The following is a 19,768-nucleotide window of genomic DNA, read 5'->3' as shown; positions in this document are numbered from 1 at the left end:
TGTTCATTGATAAGGATTTTTGGAGCTTAACAACTTGTTGAGGTCCAAGGTAACCGTCATTCTCGCAAATCGACCACGACATCCACTTTCTATTTAATAGTCAATACGGATAACTGTTTCAATGCATTCGCCAATCTCGGTTATAAGGTTGCGCTTATAAAGGGTGGGTCGAAGGTTGGGGAGACGGATCTAAGCAATAATTTTAGAAGGATACGATTGGGACGTCGAGAAGTCAGGGGACCAGAGTTCGACGGTAAGATAGTGGCAAAAAAGGGTCCACAATACATCGGCGATCGCTTTCAAATAATAATTATGGGCGTGGAACGTTATTAGGTAATAATTGTTCTTTATGTCCATTAGTTTGGTGGGTTGGGATGGCTTCCATAGGTCGTAAATTTTATTTAGAAGGGTGGTGTATCCAATTATACGACTTAGGAGTCTCACAACCACAGCTTGATCGAAACTTTTTAACGGGCAAAGCCTGAACACGATCAGAGAAGTAATGGAAATCATACTGTTAACCATATCTTTGATCACATCACCATCTGAAGTTCGATTTCCTCTTCGTCCAGGATGTCATCGTCATCAGCGTAACGTAGGTGTCACTGCCCATAAGGGTATCTTTATAAGAAATCACCGACGGGACAGTGAGAGTAGTGGCAGGGAGGGGTGTTTGATCAATATTCATGGCGTTAGGGACAAGAGGCATAGGGAAAAGAGATTCTATGGCTACTGCTTCGGATTCTAGAGAGGTTCCGCCATCATCTGGTGATTCATCCTCATGTCGACGTGGTTTCTTGTTGTTGCGTTCATCAGTAGCGGTCGCAGCACCGCCGCCAGGGGTAATGAGGTTTTAGGATTCCTCCGACATTCAGAGGATTCTAAGGTTAGATTGTAAGTGAAGTTTAGATGAATTCTATAATTAACTATTGTAAAATACAATTATAGAGTTAATAGTAAAATTTAAGTTAAAATAAAATTTGAGCATACCCCACATATAATTTAAACTAAAATAAAGTTTAAGAATTCACACATAATAAAACTTAAACTTATAATCTCAAAATTAAAAAATTGTAACTTTATCATTAAACCTTAAATATAAACATAAAGTAGATAACATATAGTAAAAAATAAAGTAAACTCTTTTACATATATTTTTATTAAACTCTACCCGTAAAAGTTTAATAATCCCAATATCAGGGATACACTAGTTTTTGTTTCATGAGAAAGGTAGTGTAACAAACAAAAACGGTCGGCTAGTTGCGGATCTAGAAATATTTTTTAGGATGGACACATATATATTAATAATATAAATTTTTTAAATGGGATAGATACAAATAAAATTTTAAGGTGAACATCGTTCATAAAATAAGTAACTAATCGAAAAAAAATCAGATTTTAAAGTAGGCACGAAAAACTTCAAGATGAACACTCAACAAAATGAACAACTAGTTAAAGAAAATTTAAATTACGTGCTCACTCTCACCGAGATATGATTCCGGGTGGCTAATGAAGTAGACCACGGAATTCGTGAAGATGTATCATTGTCATCGTCTTATCCTTTGTCCTTATGCTACCAATTAATTATAGCCTAAAGTGAAATGGTATAAATCCTCTTCTTCATAAAGAAGAAAAAAAGATGGTTGTAAAATATGTTCTTTACACAAATTAAATATAAGAAAGAAATGAAACGCATAATAAAATTCATAGTTTGGTTTGATGGGAAAGTGGGAATATTTTGTGATCCCTTGCGCTAAGATGGCACCGAACAAATACTTTGGTACCTTACCTTATCAAGAAGTTGATTTCCACCACCGAGACGAATTCCAATTCCCTCCAGCTGTAGGGATGGTATGCCTTTAATTCTTGGCTTTTGAAAGGTACCCTTTTCGCGTGTTAATAAATGAGAAGTATTTAATACAGCTGAAATGTGAAACCAAAGGAAAGGGTAAAGTACTCGAGTGATTTTTCGATTATAGGATGTTGTTTTGTTGAATTCTCTGATTATTAAAAGTCATAAAATGATCTCTCTACTATAGAATGATGCTTTGTTGAGTGCACTTACTATTAAAAGTAACGAAAGGGTCATCAGACTATTCAGGTTTTAAACTTGTCATTTTTCGTTAAAAAATTGATGGACATCTTAGTTGGATATTAACTTACTGACTTGAATATGATAAAATCACATTTTAATTATATCTACTGGTACTATCATTGTTTTCAAGCATTGGCTGGATGACAGAGAGTCGATCTAAAAAAATATAATTTAAATAGTTATGTAATCATATTTTATCATATCTCAGTCAATAGGTTAACATTAAGTTCAAACGGTTGCCATTTTTTTTAATGAAAGTAATGAGTTTGGAACATATGAATAGTCGAGTAACCATTTTATAACTTTTAATAGACGAGAGATTCAACAAAATATCGCATTATAATTAGGGGATCAATTTGTAATTTTTCATAATTAAGGGAGTCAATAAAACATCGCATTATAGGACAATTTGTGTACTTTACCAAATATGACTCGTATCAGACAAACTTTGCAATTATATGGCATTTCAAAACACAAAATATGAATATTCCTTGTGATCAAGAGGACTAAAGACCCTCTAAAAATGAATATTCTCTGTGATAAAGAGAAATTAAATCACATACATGAAGTTGAATATTCATGAGAATGAATTTGTTCCACACAACCTCACAAAAAGACTTGTAACTTAGGTGAAGTTACAGAAAAACCATTAGAAAACTCATGACAACATACATAAAAATTTCATTTTAGTACCTAAACTATCCGTTTTGATTTGTTTTAGTACCTAAACTTTCAACTTTTTCAAAATTATACCTAAAGTTTTGTTTTGTTTTATTTTAGTATCCCGCCCTTAAAAACTTTAATTTTTGTTTCATTTTAGTACCCGTTCGAAATTTAAAGTTGAATTTAAAAAAAATGATAGTCTAGATACTAAAACGGGCCAAAGTTTATAGTTTAAGTACTAAACACGTTAAGTTTTTAACAGTGGGTACTAAAATAAAATAAAAACTAAACTTTATGTATGATTTAAAAAAAATAAAAATCTATGTATTAAAACAGACCAAAACTGATAATTTAGATAATAAATACCATGATTTGTAAGATAAATCACTCAATGACCTTTATCGAGTCATTAAAGTCGAGAATAAAATTAAAGATAAAAACAAAGTTGAGAGCATTCATATATGAAATAAAATTGATCCCTCACTATACTTTCATAGAACAATTCAATAATGAGAGAGGGTAAAATCAAAGGTATAAGAAAATTTACTCATTTTCTAAGAGTAAGAATAATCTTATAAATAAATATCATCAAAAGAGTGATATAGTATCTTAATTTGTGTCATTATATATCACAAATCAACTTACCTAGTGGTTAAATGAATCGTTATTATTTCTTGAGGTAACAGATTCGAGCACTAATAACTACAGCAGGGTGATTGAGCGTTCATTATTAAATGGTTGAAACTATTTAGAACAGATACTATTTTATAATCACTTTAACTAAATCAAAAATAAAAATAGAAGAATCAAAATTACAACGCAATTAACGAGAAAAATTAGAGACAACAGTCACCAAAAACTCATACATAAAATTAAAATATTAAGCTCAAAGATACGAAGAGGGTGAAACCTTCCAAGCATCAAAACAATCCAGTAACATTCATAAAACTCTTTGTGTCTGTCGAACGAGACGCTTTACAATGTGATAAAAGAGTGGTGAGCAAACCAAACAATTTGACAGACTGTTTTGCTAAGTAATTCTGATTATATCGGCAAACGACAATTTATAAAAGAGGGTATCTGACAATATGTGACCACCGACAAGCCAATCAGAAAACAAATGTCGTGATGATCTTTGTAGAAACACTAACACGACTGCAGAAATATGCGAAAAACTTATCGAAACCATAAGAAACATGCCACAAAAACAGAGAAAAAGTATCACAGAGACATATATTCTTATTTAAAAGTGAAAAAATTCAAGAAAAAAACAAAAACATAATATGAAAAGGAACAAGAAAAATAAAAATCGTCAACGGTCGACAACCAATCTTAAGATTAGTACTGATGTCGGTTAAACAAAAAACAAAGAAAGAAAAAAGATGACATAATATTGAAAAAAAAAAATTAGGTTAAAGAAAAGATGGACTAATTAGTGAATTGTATTCAATACATTTATGAATGGAAATGAAAATGAAAATTATTTTAATATAGGATGATTAAAATGCTTTTGAATTAGTTATTAGAGAAAGCGAATGTGTCACTTTTAAAAAACATATTTTTTGGGTAAGCTACACTTTTAGCACTCCAATCATCATTTCTGTTTTGTTCTGATCAGTCAATTATTTTTTATTTTAAAATTATACATAATATTATATTTTAGTCTATTTTTTTTATCATTCATCGTTATAAAATTAACGGTGATGTTGATATGTCATTATAAGATAATATCACATCACCGTTGAAAATTTTAAAAAATATCACATCAACGGTTCTGTTATTTTTTTTAACAGCATGTGATCGAAATGGAACAAAAACGTAACATTAGGTATGATTATGGGAAAAAAATAGTTGAATGACTAAAACAGAACAAAAATAATAATTTGGGTACTAAACTCATAGTTTACCCCGTTTTTCTCACTTCCGTTCTAGACAAAACTGAGAATTTGATTTAGAGAAACATTGGGGACCCGATCATGATATCACAATTCACAACCGCATTTATGTATAAATCTTAAAGACTTCAACAGTTTCACGAGTGTCGGTGGTCTGCTTTCTGATCACATTATTTATCACCAATCATATAAAAAGATGGAAACTTTAATCAAAAGTCTATCAAACCCCCACCTCACCAGATTGTATGTTTTCTATCTCACAAACCTTTAAACGAAAAAATGTGAAAAAAGATTAACAATTTCTTTCACAGATTCCAATTTTATCATGTACAATTTCCTACAACAAATTTACCCTTTTTTTTTGTTGGTTCTTTTCATTTTTACATGCACACATGCATATAAGCTTTGGACTTTTTATCTATGGTTTGTGTTCTTTGATAGGGACTCTTTATAAAGGACACAGTTTCCCATTATTGAAGCTACAGGTGTCCAGAAAGTGAGAGAAAGTTAGAACAGAGCAGGAAATTTACAGAGAATTCATGTGATGTTGGGTGCTTGAGTTGAGCTTCCTATTGGCTGTTGATTAAATTTAGTTTCCGTTGCTTCTTTTAGTGCTCATCACTATCAAGCAATATCAAAGACAACAACAAAGAAGAAGCAAAAAAAAAAAAAACAACAACAACTGGGGAAAGTGATCGTTTTGGAGATCTGGGTTTCCAGGTTTAATGGGAAAAATGATGAGGTTTCAGCATCAGAATTATTATCATCAGCCTCTTACAAGAGAAGCAATCGCTGGGTTATTTGTGTTTCTTTTCCCAATTTTTTGGCTTTGTTTGTTCACCTCATTCACCAATGCTTCCTCTTCTACGTTCTCGGTATGTTCCTCTATAAATACATAAATATATATATATATATATATATATATATATATATATTCCTTAGCAGAATTTTCCTTTTTCTTTTTCAATTGAAAATGAGTTGTTGGTTCTAATTTTCTTTGTGCAAAATTCATGGAAATGGGAAATGGGAAGTTTGAGATGGTTCAATGAAAAAGTTTGCTGTTCATTAAAAATGGATGGTGAGGGTTAGTTTATTGAGAAGTGGCAGGCTTATGCAAATCTAGTAATCATATTGCTTTATTGAAAATTATCCCAAATTAGAATTCTTTTTCTTGGTAGTATGTACTATGTAGTAGTTAATTTGCTTGAACTGGAAATCTGAAAAATGGTGGCCTGCGATTCAACTTTTCTTCCATTCTTGTAAATTTTCTTCAGCCTCTCCAAGTATTTCTATTCTCTTGACTAAATTAAACACTTTCCCCCACAAAATTCACAAAAAGTACAAAGGTGACATATTTTAGCAGAATTCCCCCGTTTATTTATTTATTTGTGCTGGCTGGTGAGTGTTTAGCTTGATAAATGCTCATACTTTGAGAAGGAAATGGAACTTCAATCTATCTGGTTTGCCGTTTGGGGAAGGTAATTAACCTTTGTTGGTCGTTGCAGGTGTCGAATGTCATGAAACCTCGACATTTACCTTTACTCACAAGCGCCTTACGACGTGAAAGTGTGAGTGGATGTTCATCATGCATCATTTCGCGCTTCCCTCTGCCTTTTCTTTTATGATTGTATATTGACTTGTAATTTTGCTGTTTGATTTGCTTCTATGTTTTGTATTCAGTCGAATGGAGAACCATCTGATCTCTGGGCTCCTTTGACCGACCAAGGGTGGAGACCATGTCTTGAATCCGTAAACGACCTATGTGAGTGGTCAGCAGCAATGCTATTTTGAGTTATTGTTTCTTTCCATTGTCAATTCTTAAATTTTCTTGGATTTTGCTCTTCAATTGCTTTGAGCAGCATTGCCCCTGAAATCGGAAGGATATCTTCAGGTCTTTCTTGATGGAGGACTCAACCAGCAAAGAATGGGGGTAGGTCTAATTTTCGTTTTACGTACTCTAGAGGAGTTGAAAATTACGAAACATCTAATGATTGTATGTCTTTTGATTAAAACAATCAATCATATTTGTCAGATATTAAGTTCCTTTTTGCTTCATAGATATGCGATGCTGTTGCAGTTGCTAAAGTACTGAATGCAACACTTGTGATCCCACATCTTGAAGTAAATCCGGTTTGGCAAGACTCAAGGTACTTATGTGTGGAAAAAAAGATCATCCTTTCAAGTTCTTATTCCAAGTGGAACTTAGTTTTCGCCCCGGTTTAATGAGGCATACCTTTTTTCTGAAGTAACTGTTTTCCCTGCAGCTCATTCATGGATATATTTGATGTGGATCATTTTATTAATGTACTGAAGGACGATGTAATGATTGTCAAAGAGCTGCCCGATGAATTCTCTTGGAGCACAAGAGAGTATTATGCCACTGCTATTCGAGCCACCAGAATTAAACGAGCACCTGTTCATGCATCTGCAAACTGGTACCTCGAGAACGTCTTGCCTGTACTTGAGAGGTCGTTTGCAACTCAAATGATTTGATTTGTATGCACATTTTCGATGATTTTGATAGTTTTCAAATGCATACAAGTATTCTCTAGTGTCTGCTCATGTCATGAGACATTAGACATAAACGTGCACTGTACTCTAATAAAAATGTTCTGTTAATTTTACAGCTATGGGATTGCTGCAATTTCTCCATTCTCTCATCGTTTGTCTTTCGACAACTTGCCAAGTGAAATCCAGAAACTGCGTTGTAAAGTCAACTTTAAAGCGCTCGTTTTTGTTCCACACATTCGTGCACTCGGAGATGCCCTTGTCCATCGCCTCAGGTATCCTCCGGCTGAGAGTCAAGCACTTGCCATTGACGATCTTACAGGAAACACTCATCAAAATGACAAACAACGACCACAGAAATTTGTAGTAGTGCACCTTAGGTTTGATAAGGTATATAACTGGCTTGTACTGTAGATCAATGTCCTTGTATCCGTGGCATCGTATAGATACATAGGATTTAGTTTGAAATACCATTGAGCATATAAAAAGATATCATTGTTTCTATGCAGGATATGGCTGCTCATTCGGCCTGTGATTTCGGTGGGGGTAAAGTGGAAAAGTTAGCTCTGGCCAAGTACCGACAAACGATTTGGGGAGGGAGGGTTCTCAATTCTCAGTTTACCGATGAAGAGTTGAGAAGTCAAGGTCGTTGTCCATTGACTCCTGAAGAAATCGGACTGCTGCTAGCAGCTTTAGGTTTCGATAATAGTACCCGTCTTTATCTTGCTTCCCACAAGGTACTTCGTCTTAGGAATTCTGGTTTTGCTAGAAATATTTTTCAAATACATCATTTTTTTGACAATGCATTCACCAAATGGCCATATATTTCAGGTATACGGCGGGGAAGCTAGGATTGCCACCCTACGTGAGCTGTTTCCGATGATGGAAAGCAAAAAGAGCCTTGCATCATCGGAGGAAAGGGTCCGTATAAAAGGAAAGGCTTCATTGTTAGCAGCGGTTGATTACTATGTGGGTTTGCATAGTGACATCTTTGTCTCAGCTTCTCCGGGGAACATGCACAATGCGTTGGTGAGTATTTCTGGCAAAATGCATGGGGAACGATTAGCAGTCTACGACGTTGAGTGTGCCAATAAATGGTTTCATAGTTTGTGCTTTTACATGCATATTTTTAGGTTCATTTACTTTTGAAATATACAGCTTTGAGTGAATTCTGCAACTGCAATGCCTTTTTAACTGTGATTTTCTTTGTTCGGCAACAACATGCGAACAGATGGGACATCGAACGTTCGAGAACATGAAGACGATAAGGCCAAACATGGCTTTGTTGGGCCAACTCCTCCTTAACAAAAACATGACTTGGTCGGAATTCCGTCAGGCAGCGGTCGAAGGGCATCAAAATAGACAAGGGCAACTGCGGTTGAGGAAACTGAAACAGTCCATATATACATATCCGGCTCCTGATTGCATGTGCCAAGCTTAATCAACCCCTAAATCTCATTTTATTTGTATGCCTACCCTTACTGCAATTATTATTTGTTGCTTGTATACTTGGTATCCGAAATAAGATGCAACCCCATTTCTTCCACTGATAAAACCATCAGATCTACTCTTCTTTGTTAGTATAGTGAAGTAGCTCGATACATCCACCGTAGTATTTACGTCGAGAATGGGGTTGTCGTCGACATCAAATCGTCTCGTGTATGGACCGCGGAGTGGAGTATGCATAGCTCGATTCGTTTGTCGCATAGATCTGATGAAAATATTTGAAATAGCGACATCATTAAAATATGATTTTATCACATTCAAGTTAGCATGTTAATATCCTACTTAAATTACCATTATAAACCAAAGTGAAAAAGAACAAATGATTTATACCATTCAAGGGGCTCAGTCTTGGGGCCTCCTCGTTCTAGTCATGGTTACAATACCGCATGTTTTGGGAAGATCGCCGGCACTGTCGCCGTTTCCCTTCTATGCAAGGTGCCTTAGCCCTTGTGAATACAAAAGGCTCGGTGGAGCTCATTGTTCCGATAGATATTTTTACAGGTTTTGAACGACCAAACATTTGCAATCATGGTGGAACTGAGAAAAAGGAAGGTCCATGTGTCTATGCATTGTACCTCGGAGTGTTATGGTTAAAAAAAATTGATTTTTTTTTTTTTTTTTTTGCAGCTATGATCCAGTAGAGTACCATCACTGAGGAGGGGTAATAATGCCTCAACGAACACAAAATAATACGAAACAAAAAAAATTCAGTTGCCGGGACTTGAACCCGGGTCTCTTGGATGAGAGCTGAGTATCCTAACCAACTAGACTACAACGGATTGCTTTGAGGAATCTATCCTAAGTATTATAGTTGTGGTTTAGTTTCCGGCGATCTTTTCCAACCCATCGCTTCAGTAGCTGTTGCATCACTTTCAGAATTTGTTTTTTCACCAAAAAGGATATTTATTATAAAGATTTTTATTCATTTGACAATAAATGCTCAAATACTAGGAGTACAAGTGATTTATATATGATAGGCATAGAGTTGGGGGTTACCAGTGCCAAAGGGAATGAATGAGTCGGCTCCATTATAAGAGGACTAAAAGGAGGAGATGTTTGATATGCATCATCAAGTCCAAGTGAAGAATATGGTGCCTAAAAATGTTCTGCACATGCAGCATAATAGTATCGTCTTCTTCGGAGGTCCTGGATTCGAAGGTACATCCTGATACCAGCATATAGGCATCGAAAGATTATAATATAAACTGTTGTCTGGCTGGCTTTTCAAAATGAAACATTGAATCATATGTGGTAAAATGTTCAATGGTCATACAACAAATGCTAATGCATGCATGGCCTGTCAAATATAAAGCTGAAAAGGATATGGACTCCATGCTTCATGCACGAGCTTTAACAGGAAAAAAATAATTAAATAGGAAAATTAAATAGCTTTATACTTGAGTTGCAGTTAGTTGAGCTGTGTTAATGGTGATCTTTCATCGATAACCAGATGGGGTTTATTCGTTGATGGAGGAGAAAGAAGACTGGTCTTGTTCTCTTTTAGAGAGTCAAAGAGTTCATCACTCCCTTCAATGTCTGAAGGGTTATTGTCGAAAGACTGCACTATCCTTCCCAAGAATTCCATCAGCTGTGCATCTTCAGTGGAGTACTCGCTGATCCTTTCACTTAGGCCCTCAATGAATCCAACTAAAAGTTCCCTATCCATTGACACTTCATGATGTCTTCGAGCAAATTCGTTTTTTCGCTCTTAAGCTCATCGATCGAAGCTTCTGATGCTTTCAGCCTTGCCTTCATATGGTCAGTCATATTCTTCATTTCCAGATGCTTTGCTTCCATTTTGGTTTCTGAAGAATGTAGAAGATTATTCTTGTTATCTCTTAGAGAGTTAAAGAGTTTATTATTATCAAAAGACTGCACTATCCTCTCCAAGAATCCCATGAGCTGCGCGTCTTCCCTGGAGAACTCACTGATCCTGTCACCTAGGCCCTCGATGAATCCAAACAAACTTTCCCTATCCATTGACAACTTCATGATATCTTCAAGTAAATTTGTCTTTTCACTCATAAGATTATCAACCAAAGCCTCTGATGTTCTCAACCTTGCCTCCATCTGATTAGTCAAATTCTTTATTTCCAGATGCTTTGCTTCCAGTTCAGCTTCAATGGTCAATGCTAGCTTTATTGAATCAGAGAGGGACATTTCTTGCAATAACAGTTTCTCCTGTGTATTATGAATGTCGTCCTCAAACTCCTTAATCATTAATTTTTTCTCTTCCATTTCTAACATAGCTAAAATATAATCTGTCACAATCTTCTCCCAAGCTTCATGGACCAAATTGATTTCTGTCTGCTTCTCAGCAAGCTGTGAGGAAAAGGAATTCAATGAGCTATTAAAATCTTCTTCCATTGACCTCACAACCTGCATGAGACCATTTATTCTGTGATCTTTGTCCTTTACAAGCTGCAAAAGATTCTCCTTCTCATGGTCAAATTTTCTCTCTGCACCTATATGTGCAAATGCAACACCTTCCAGTTCCTGTCTGAATGATTCTTCTTCGAGCAAACCAATCTCTTTCTGAAGATCCTCTATGATCTTGTTATGTTCTCTTGTGATTTGACGAATGCTCTCCTCTGCAAATGCTTCTAATTCCCTTGTTTTGAACTCTTTCTCTAGTGTCACTATCTGCTGTTGGAGAATAACTGTTCTCTGTTCGTTCTCTTGGATTATACGGGCATCCTTCTCTTGCTTGGAAGTTTTTCCAAACTCCACTTGCGCAAGAAGAGAAGTTTCTAATTCTTTACACAATTCCTGCCTTCCTTCTAAGCCTACTTTTAACTGTTCAGCAATAGATTTCCATATGCATAGTTCAATTTCAATTTCTTGTCTTTCACAAATTTTCACCATCAATTCAGAATTTACCTTTTCCAAAGCATTGCAATTCTTTTTCAGTTCATTGTTTTCCTCTTGTAATCGAAGTTGGCAGCTAGATGACTCCTCAAACATTTCCTTGTACCTGCCTAGTTCTTCCTGCCTCAGGACACACTGCACTACCAAGTGCTCTGATGATTCAAGCCTCTTCATTAAAGAAGTTGTCGTCTCATGTTCTTCAACCAGTTCAATGTTAGCAGTTTCTAAAGCATCACAGATCTCTCGAAGTTTCTCCCCGAATTCATTTTCCATAACTGCAGCTTGCTCTTCTAGCCGATGTTGGCTCATAGATGCTTCCTTGTACCTCTTAAGCTCTTTGCATGTCTGGAGCCACTGCTCTTCAATGTGATCCAAAGACTCAGCCCTCTTAATCAAAGAAGCTGTTCTCTCTCGTTCTTCAGTCAATTCAGACTTTGTTTTATCTAAAGCTTTACAAACTTGATCAAGTTTCTCTCTAGATTCACTTTCCGTTTGCAATGTTTGCTCTTCCAAGTGTGATTGATATATAGATGCTTCCTCGAGCCTTTCTTTATAACTCCCAAGCTCTTTCTGTGTCATGAGCCACTGTCTTTCAATAGAATCTAAGGATTCAACTCTGCTTAACAAAGATGCTACCTTCTGCCGTTCTTTTGCCAGTTCAGAATTGGTCACATCTAAAGCATCACATACTTCTCTAATTTTCTCTTTTGAATCATTGTCCATCTGCAAACAATGCTCTTTTAACTGGAGTTGACACCTAGATGATTCCTCGAGCATTTCTTTACATCTAGTGAACTCTTTCTGTATAAACTGATGCTTATCCTCAAGTTGTTCAAAGGTTTCAACCCCTTGGATAGAACTACCGTCCTCTCACGTTCTTCAGCAATGTCTCTCTGAGCCTTGGCCAGGGCAGTATTTTTCATTTCCAGCTGCTGCCTCAGGATAGAAAGAGTTTCTACCCTCTCTTTCTCATGGAGGCATAGTTCAGCCTCAACATTTGAAAGTTTTAGTCGGGCCTCAGACATTCCTGATTTTAACAGCAGTAACATCACGGAAACCTCCTCATGCTGCAATTTCAACTGTACAGCTGAAGAAAAGTATTCTTCAAGTTCCATCTCAAGCACTTTGAGATAATCATCTTTACTCTCTAACTGAGAGATGTAATTGTTTAATTTCCTAGTCATTTCCTCCCGCTGACACTTCCATTCAGCTTCTTTAGCCTGGAGATGTGCTGAACACTCCTTGTGCATCTGCTCCACACTTTTGAGCTTGTTTTTTCAGTTTCAAAAGAGAAGAGGAACTTCTAGCTTCGTGAATTCTAGCTTCCTGGAGTTCTTCGAGGGACGCCAACAACTCTTCATTTTCTTTCTCCAGTTTTCCTGCTCGATATTCCGTTTCCTTATAGAATGACTCCTTTGTTCCCAATAAATGTCTCAAAGTTGCGACTTCGTTTTCTCTCTGCGAGTTCAAGCGATCCAATTGTGACTTTGCATCCTGGCATTCAGAAAAAATGTTTCCAAATCGTGTTTTGAACTCTGAAATTTCGTATTCCAGGTACTTTATCTGGGTTTCTTCATGAACTAAGGCTTGGTTACACATTTTTAGACGGTTCTCAAGATCTGCTGTAACTCGGATCTGAGAATCTAACCTTTTCTGCAGCGAAGAAACATCATCGAGCAACGTAGATTTTTCCTGCTCCCATTCATTCTTACTTATCTCGAACCGGTCCCGAAGCTTGTCATGGGCTTCTTCTAGGTGTTTGAACTGTTCCTTCTTCCATTTTAGCTGATCTTCAACTTTCCTTCTGCCTTCCTCTGCCTCGGCTACCAAATCATCTGTTTCTTTTAGCTGTTCCGGATTTTTGGCCTTTTTCTCTGCCTCTCAACACTTGTTCTGCGAAACTGACAGGTAAGCTTTTAGACCTTTATTCTCTGCCCTGAGGACATTAATTATTTGCTCTAGATCTACGTTCTTCTCGTTTGCCTCATCTAAAGCCCGTACAAGCCCTCTATTTTCCTGCTCCCATTTCTGGTTCTTTTCGTCACGCTCGGCTCTCATCTTATCGTTGGCCGCATTCAAATGCCTGACAATAGATTCTTTGTCACATAGACTGCGTTTAAGATCTTCATTCGCTTGCTTCACCACCGAGATTTCTCCTTTTTCAAGGAGTTGTTCCGCTTGCTTCTCGATTTTTGAACTCGCCTCTTGGATCTTTGTTGACAGCTCACTCTGGATTTTCTTCAAGTGCTCACATAATTCAGCTTTGCTTCTGAGATCAGCCCTTAGCTTCTCATTCTCAACTTTGACTTCACCTAGCTCTTCATAAACCTTCCCCATTGACATTGCCATATTTTCCTGAAATATGCTCCAAAATTAGACCTGTTTAAAATTTCTTGTATTAAGAAAGAACCGAGACCTATTTTCGATTTCATTTTACAAACGCACTCTGGCAAAACGCCAGATTTAACTAAACAAACAAAAAGTGAAAATATTAGCAAATAACTAAACTCTAAAGGCACAAAATACAAAAATTTAAAAAATATATTCTTAAAAAACGGTTTCGCAATGCAATTCATTAGTAATTAACCACAGGGAGCAAAAAAAACTAGTTCACAATTTTCTTGGAGTTAACAAACAGAAAAATAAGGAGAAAGAGAAGCAAGATCCAGAAAAGTACCGGATTTTGGTGATGATCGGCAGGAACTACTGCGAGGGAAAATATGCAAAAATCTGATGGGAAGAGAAGGAACCAAAGAGAAAATAAAGGAGCGGGGTAGCGGAGTTTTTAAAAAAAAATCAACTTGACGGCGTTAGCGTTGGATCCATTATCCGTTCGTCCCTTCCCCTTTCCCAAAAGTTCGGACATGAAAGTTGGGCTAAGGTGGGTAATTTAATATGGGCCGAAAGCATTTTGCTGCTATATATCACCACTTTTTTTAAAAAAATAATAATAAGGTGAAATATATAAATGGTCCCCGACTATAACATAATATTTTATTAAGTCTCTTGACTATTAAAAGTTATAAAATGATCCTCTAACTATAGAGTATTGTTTTGATGAGTCTCTTGACTATTAAAAGTTACAAAATGGTCATCCAACTATTCATTATGATCCAAACCCATCCTTTTTTTATTAAAAAAATTGGTGGTATTCTAAGTTGAAAGTTAATCTACTGACTATGATACGATAAAATCTAATTCCAAAATCTCAAATGACTATCTTATCTCAATCATCGTGTTAAAGTGCAACTTAGACAACCATCAACTTTTTAATGGAAAATGAGTTTGGAATATAACGAATAGTCGAGTGATCATTTCGTAACTTTTAATAGTTGAAGGACTTAACAATCAACATTCTATAGTCAAATTACCATTTTTAACTTTTAATAGTCAAAGGACTTAATAAAACAGTATCCTATAGTTGATGGATCATTTGTATACTTTACCCTGATAATAATAACAATAATATTCAAGATATTTAAAATTAAGAATTCTTTTTTTACTGGCCATATTCATATGTAACTAGATATATTTTTTATTTTATTTAAAATTTAAAAAAAGTTATCATTAGTTGAACATCGTTTGTTGAATTATTCTTTATCATATAATAATAATAATAATACACTATCATTTTTTATAATTTTTATTTTAGAATTGTGATTCTTTATAAAAAAAAATTGTGATTCTTTATAAAAAAAATAATAATAATAATAAAATGATTTTATCCTTAGTGATTAAAGGAATCGTTATTGTTTATAGAGATCATGAGTTTGAACACCAACGACTGTAATAAGATAATTAAATATTTATCGTCAAATAATTAAGAGTATTTAAAACATATACTATTTTATAATCACATTGCCTTAACGGAAATAAGTGATACTATTCTCAATGATATTCTCATACAATAATTATTATTGGTTATGTTACATTTTCATGTGGTGATAATATCAAAAAAAACTAAACATGATAATGATATTCCTCCAATGAGCCTCTTTAGGGTTTGGGAGCCGAAAGCAATGCCCGAATCGATTTTGATTTTGCCCATGTGCTCAGCTCAGACATGATAATGATATGATTGATTATGTGTGTACCACGTTATAGACGACCGCCACAAGTGTATATTTGTCTTCGTCTAAACGCCCATTGCGCGGCTTCATGTGCTGGTGCTTTGCCCAAGTGGGGAATGGGAATGACATTGAGTGTCTATGCATGCATTAAGGGTGATTATTAAGTGAGTAGAATGGTAAATAAGATACTGCTCATTAAAAAAAATTTGTTACTCGACTTAACACATTATTCATTAAGTTCGTTAAAATTTAGTTCAACTCATACTCGTTAAGAAAATTATTGCTCGACTGGTTGCTCTTTAAGCTCCTAAAGCTCGTTGCTCGCCTCGTCTCTCGTTAAGTTTGAATTTTTTGTTTTACTTTTTTTAACTATAAGTAAAATCTACTAATACTACATAGAACTTAATATAAACATAAATTAATAAATTTAACCAAAAAAATATCAAAAGTGTTTATGAATAAATTCAAAATCTAAACACCGAAAATAACAATCTATAAATACATTAAATTAATAACAATTAGAGTTTAATTTTTAGGTGTAGTAAAATAATAATAATTAGTTCATTAATAATTTAGTATTTTTAATTATTTATTAGAAAATTAATAGATTAGTAATTTATTATTTTTATTATCTACTTATACGTTAGTAATTTTTTGAATTATATAAATTTTAAGATAATTATTAAAAAATTATAAAAAAATTAATAAATTACTTGCGAACTTATCAAGACGGATTAGTAACTCATTAATGAACTTACTCTGAATGCGACACTATAGGCCTCTAGTCCTTCGCCAATACCAAGGAATTCAATACCCACAGCTTTTATTTTCTTTTTAAGGGTAAAAGAATATACAAAAATCAAGTTTGTGAACAATGTACACATTAAGGTATTGCAAAGTAATACAGCCTTATATTCGTTCTGATTAGAGTGTGTAAAATCGGATATATGATATAATTTGATCTGAAAATTTGAATATTTAAAAATTTCAGATATCTAAAATAATGATTCGTATTTGATCTGAAAAAATTGAATATCCGATTTTATGGATCGGATATCCGGATATCCAAATACGAATATAAAATTTAATTTGATCAAAAAAAGTAATTTTAAATTTTTAAATTTTGTGATTTAACGATAAATATTCGATACTTCTACTATATTATATATATATATATATTTAATTACTACACACAATAAATAATTAAATACTCTAATTATTATTGAGTTAGAGTTTTAATAGGTTAGTGAGCTTATCATTTATTGGTCTAAATGTATCTAAAATTTAAAGGCATAATTTTTTTCTTCAGATTTTCGGATAATTCGAAAGTAGATTTTATCCGATTAGTATCTGATCCGATTATCTAAAAAATTCGAATATCTGATTCGAATTATCCAAAAATCAAAAAACGAATTGGATATCTAAATTTTCAGATCGGATCATCGTATTGAAACTTTTTCCACACCCCTAATTCTATTGTCTCTTTCTCCTCGTTTGTAAAGTAGAATACAGATATCTAAAAGCTTATTCAAAGATGAAGATAAAGTCTTTTAATACAAGATTGATAAGAATAAAAGGAAAATAAAAGCATATTCTCTCAAATCTCAATATGATTTTTTACTTAAATTTCAACTCCCCAACACCCCCACCCAAAAAAAAGCCTCTAAATTTTTTTGGTAATAGCTGTCGGGACGACCGTATGAATTTATGTTAAAAGGTGAGAACATAAAAGATTATATAAAAACTTTAAGATTAATAAATCTCTAAGATGCAAAATTAAATAATTTATATAAAACACCAGAAAATTTTTAATTCTTAGGAGGTGCGACCACACTTTTCGGCCCCTCGATCCATCCCTAATTAGTACTACTTTGGCCTAAATCATCGACCCCTTTGAAAGATATTTGGTGAGCATTTAGCAGCTTTGTCGAGCAAGCTATTTACTTTTGGGAAGTCAGGTGGAGCATGAATGCTTGATATTCAAATAAAACTAAAGGAGGGTAATGATAAATTCCAGTTCCATGATTACATGGCCTCATCTTTTGCGGTGGACAGGAGAGTCATATCCTCAACTTGAGTTCTAAAAATTGATCAAGTCTTCAAGTTTAATGGATTGTGTGTGTTATTAAAATGCAATTAGTTTTCATTTTTAATAGATTTAAGTTATATATATATATAGATCCATTATTGCATGCCCTCATCCTTTGCGGTGGACAAGAGAGTCATATCCTCATTTTGATATCTAAAATTTGATTGATTCTTCAAAGTTCAATGGATCGTGTGTTATTAAAATGTAATTAGTTTTTTTTAATAGATCTAAGTTATATATATATATATATAATAATAATAATATTAATAATAATAATAATAATTTTAGTTAATTTAATTAATTAATCGATTTCGAATCAAAATAATTGATGATAAAAATTAAAAATTATTATTAATCGATTTAACATCTGATTGATTAAATTAAATTTTAATTAAATCGATTAAAACCAAACAATAAACACCCTCAAATTCATGTATACTTCAAGCGTGTTTGGATATCACAATATAATCACGTGAAAAGGTTTTTACTACCCTAATGATTATACTACTACAACAACAACAACAACAAAACCCTATTCCCATATGTAATGTGGTTGGGTAGTGGGATGCCCCCAACGTCAGGTTGAGAACAACTTCCGTGGAAGACTTTCGGCAGTCAGAAAATTAAAAAATAAAGATAAAATACAATGCATGTATAAATAAATAAATAAATACATAGTTGAACAGTCTTCATATGCAGTCTACATATGCGCGTCTGTAATGGATCCCTGCAAATAAATCTCTGCGTAAAAATCTTTACATATAGACAGAAAACGTAAGTCCGAGCTAAATTTAAAAAGAGGAAACATGAAGAGAATGATACACATTAGTTAGATATTGCAAGTTACGAGAATGAATAAAGTCAAATGGGTTAAAACTTAAACTAAGACAATACTACTCCGCTACCGTAATTTTAAACCTTCATAAATTTTAATGGCAGAAACGTATAAAAAGTAGAAGTTATGGAAATTACTACAAATACATTAAAAAGAAGACAGAGATGTTACATCCTATTACTGTGACCCACACTACTCGACTACCCTGATCTTAGGTCTCTATATTTTTCCGGACATATTAAACTTACATAGATTATTTACATCTTAAATTTATATATCAAGTTTGATGATAGATATTATAATAACGCTATTACATTAATTTTAATTTTAAAATAATATTAATTATATATGAACTAAAATATTTTTAATAATTAAAATATTATTATTATTTCTAGAAGTTATGAATTCTCAACGATTATGTTGCTTGCACGCAATGATTGGATTTTACGGTACCCACTTCAGCAAATCTGGACGATCCTCACTCCTCCGCTTTTCGCTAGATCAACGGTTCAAAATATAGTTTTAGCTAATTGTTCTATATTTTAATAAAAAAAACCTTTAATCATTAACTTCCACCATTGCATCTTGACCGTTGGATGCATTTTACTACCCCCTTTAAAAAGTATCTATAAATTCGAGAAGAAAACTTTGTTTATATATTTATCGGTTAAGAGAAACCTTTTGAGAGAAAGTAATGGGAAAAAATAGGGATGAGTGAGAGATCGTAAAATTTAGGGTTCTCTACTTTCCCTTTTGTTATTGGTTGATTAATGAAGTCTCTCCTTCTCCGACATGTTGAATTTCACCCTTTTTTACCAGTGAATTCAACGTGTTTTTTGATTTTCTTATCCACTCGACCAAAAGCCTGAGTTTTTTCCCCCCGGGAAATTCTTTTCTTCCGGTGCTTGTTTCGTTTGGCAATCATGGATTATTTCGATTTTCTCTGGAATTTCTTTTTTTAATCAAAATCGAACTACCTGTTCTAAAAATTTTGAGCTTTGAATAGTTTTTTTAAATTAAAAAAAACTAAAAGAACTGTTGTTCTTTTTATTGGGGTGGAAGTTGTAAATTTGTTTTTTTTGACGACTCTAGTCATGCACCTTTTGAGCTAAGAAAAATAAGGTTCATGAACGGTGGACTTTTAAGAGGAAAACCATTGCTGTTTGAAAAAGACCTGTTTTCACTGGATAATTTTGTCTTGCTTTAAAAAAAAGGGATTCTGTAGAGAAGACAGTTTGC

At 34.0% G+C, this 19,768-nt stretch overlaps 1 protein-coding gene, 1 non-coding gene and 1 pseudogene across 2 annotated transcripts; 1 reads left to right on the top strand and 2 right to left on the bottom strand.

The window, feature by feature from the left end:
* The first annotated feature begins 5,123 nt into the window (after window positions 1-5,123).
* Window positions 5,124-8,707, top strand: LOC120119024 (O-fucosyltransferase 39-like). The gene is made up of 10 exons (XM_039138938.1): window positions 5,124-5,528; window positions 6,159-6,221; window positions 6,334-6,415; window positions 6,513-6,583; window positions 6,712-6,800; window positions 6,918-7,121; window positions 7,281-7,551; window positions 7,671-7,898; window positions 7,993-8,190; window positions 8,393-8,707. The coding sequence occupies exons 1-10, from the start codon at window positions 5,379-5,381 to the stop codon at window positions 8,600-8,602; spliced, it is 1,566 nt and encodes a 521-aa protein (XP_038994869.1). The 5' UTR covers window positions 5,124-5,378; the 3' UTR covers window positions 8,603-8,707.
* Window positions 8,708-9,373: 666 nt separating this feature from the next.
* TRNAE-CUC lies at window positions 9,374-9,446 on the bottom strand. The gene has a single exon. It is a non-coding gene; the product is annotated as a tRNA-Glu (tRNA).
* Window positions 9,447-9,889: 443 nt separating this feature from the next.
* Window positions 9,890-13,912, bottom strand: LOC120119038 (annotated as a pseudogene).
* Window positions 13,913-19,768: the final 5,856 nt, after the last annotated feature.

The sequence above is a fragment of the Hibiscus syriacus genome, unplaced genomic scaffold, assembly GCF_006381635.1.
Source record: "Hibiscus syriacus cultivar Baekdansim isolate YM2019G1 unplaced genomic scaffold, ASM638163v2 tig00110330_pilon, whole genome shotgun sequence".
NCBI classification, from domain to species: Eukaryota; Viridiplantae; Streptophyta; class Magnoliopsida; order Malvales; family Malvaceae; genus Hibiscus; species Hibiscus syriacus.
Note: the sequence above shows the minus strand (reverse complement) of the source record. Positions and strands in the feature narration are given on the sequence as shown.

Bases quoted from the DNA above. Each gene is read 5' to 3' on its own strand.
- LOC120119024 (XM_039138938.1), top strand. From the start codon at position 5,379: ATGGGAAAAATGATGAGGTTTCAGCATCAGAATTATTATCATCAGCCT. The intron at 6,222-6,333 runs GTGAGTGGATGT...TTTTGTATTCAG, and splicing joins GCGCCTTACGACGTGAAAGT to TCGAATGGAGAACCATCTGA. The intron at 6,416-6,512 runs GTGAGTGGTCAG...TGCTTTGAGCAG, and splicing joins TGAATCCGTAAACGACCTAT to CATTGCCCCTGAAATCGGAA.